The sequence below is a fragment of the Limulus polyphemus genome, unplaced genomic scaffold (assembly GCF_000517525.1).
Source record: "Limulus polyphemus unplaced genomic scaffold, Limulus_polyphemus-2.1.2 Scaffold97954, whole genome shotgun sequence".
In the NCBI taxonomy this organism is placed as follows: domain Eukaryota; kingdom Metazoa; phylum Arthropoda; class Merostomata; order Xiphosura; family Limulidae; genus Limulus; species Limulus polyphemus.
This window is the reverse complement of record NW_013763550.1, coordinates 1-874: the sequence shown is the minus strand read 5'-3', so window position 1 is coordinate 874 and position 874 is coordinate 1. Positions and strand designations below refer to the sequence as shown.

Sequence of the window (874 nt, the reverse complement as noted above, 5' to 3'; positions counted from 1 at the left end):
TAGACGGTTTTACCATAAACATAACATTTTCGCCGGATTGTGTACGAGGTGCTATCCAATATAAACCTCGTGATGATGACATATTTGTCGTGACCTTTCCAAAATGTGGAACTACTTGGACCCAACATATTGTACATAATATTCTAAACAAGGGAGAAACATTTAAAAGTTTCGAAGATGTTCAAAAACGCAGTCCTTTCATAGAAATAGTGGGGCCAAATTTTGTAGAAAATATGATTCATCCTGGAGCCATTAAAACACACCTGCCGTTTCATATGTGCCCCTATTCACCTAATGCCAAATACATCTACGTAGCTAGAAATCCTAGAGACTGTTGTGTGTCCTTCTATCATCACACCAAAATGTTTCCAGAATATCATTTTCAAGATGGAAGCTTCGACGACTTTTTCGAGGTCTTCATCAATGGCGAAACCGAATGGGGAGATTACTTTGATCATCTTCTTTCCGGGTACGAACACAGAAATGATCCCAACGTCTGCTTTATAACATACGAAGAAATGAAGGAGGACACCAAAGCTGCTGTTCTCAAATTGGCCAAGTTTCTAGGTCCACAGTATGGAGATACATTGGAGTCCGATGATGAAATTATGATGAAGATTCTCGATCACACAAGCATAAAATTTATGAAACGCTTTAATGAAGATATGAAGTTATTTTATTCCAATATAGATGAAACTAATTTGAATGGAACAGAGGTTCCAGATGGGTTGAAATATGTTATGGAGTATTTTAAAATAAAAGATTTGAAAATGCCTCATAACTTCGAATTAATACGAAAAGGAGCTGTTGTAGATTGGAAAAATTATTTTTCTCCTGTCCAATCAAAGCGATTAATGGAGAAATTTTACACAAA

At 36.2% G+C, this 874-nt stretch overlaps 1 protein-coding gene across 1 annotated transcript; it reads left to right on the top strand.

Annotated features, from left to right (window-relative positions):
- Positions 1-6: 6 nt before the first annotated feature.
- LOC106477909 (sulfotransferase 1C2-like) lies at positions 7-869 on the top strand (the record flags this gene model as incomplete). The annotated part of the gene is made up of 1 exon (XM_013938426.2): positions 7-869. A coding segment is annotated over exon 1 (636 nt), but the record flags the coding sequence as incomplete, so codon positions are not given.
- Between the last annotated feature and the right edge of the window lie 5 nt (positions 870-874).